The sequence below is a fragment of the Neopelma chrysocephalum genome, unplaced genomic scaffold (genome assembly GCF_003984885.1).
Source record: "Neopelma chrysocephalum unplaced genomic scaffold, ASM398488v2 Primary Assembly neopelma1_227, whole genome shotgun sequence".
NCBI lineage: Eukaryota > Metazoa > Chordata > Aves > Passeriformes > Pipridae > Neopelma > Neopelma chrysocephalum.
Genome location: NW_020897889.1, coordinates 106,487 through 106,819, shown reverse-complemented (window position 1 = coordinate 106,819; position 333 = coordinate 106,487). Strand labels below are relative to the sequence as shown.

The 333-nt window shown below is 76.3% G+C and overlaps 1 protein-coding gene across 1 annotated transcript in view; it reads left to right on the top strand.

Annotated features, from left to right (window-relative positions):
• Nucleotides 1-243: 243 nt before the first annotated feature.
• The window catches only part of POLE4 (DNA polymerase epsilon 4, accessory subunit), a 2,277-nt gene continuing 2,187 nt past the window's right edge, over nt 244-333 (top strand). Inside the window, exon 1 of the mRNA XM_027703448.1 lies at nt 244-273. Coding sequence (XP_027559249.1) covers nt 244-273 — 30 coding nt within the window. The remainder of the gene's footprint in view (nt 274-333) is intronic.

Below are 333 nucleotides of genomic sequence, written 5' to 3'. Positions count from 1 at the left end.
CGGGGCAGGGCCGGGCCTGGCGGGGCCGAGGGGCTGAGGGGGCCGGGGGTGGGTGTGCGCCCAGCACGGCCCCGGAGCGCCCCGAACACCGGGACTTGTGCCCCCCGGCCCCCCCCACGCCGCCCCCGAGCTCCCCCCCCCCCCCAACTCGGCCCCCCAGCTCCCCTCCCCCCGTCCCTCAGCACAGCCCCTGAGCTCCCCTCACCCCCAAACTCGGCCCCTGAGCTCTCATAACCCCCAAGCATGGCCCCTGATCTCTCACCTCCAAGCACGGCCCTTGAGCTCCCCTCACCCCCAAGCGCGGCCCCTCGTTCTCCTGCTCACCCCGTCCCC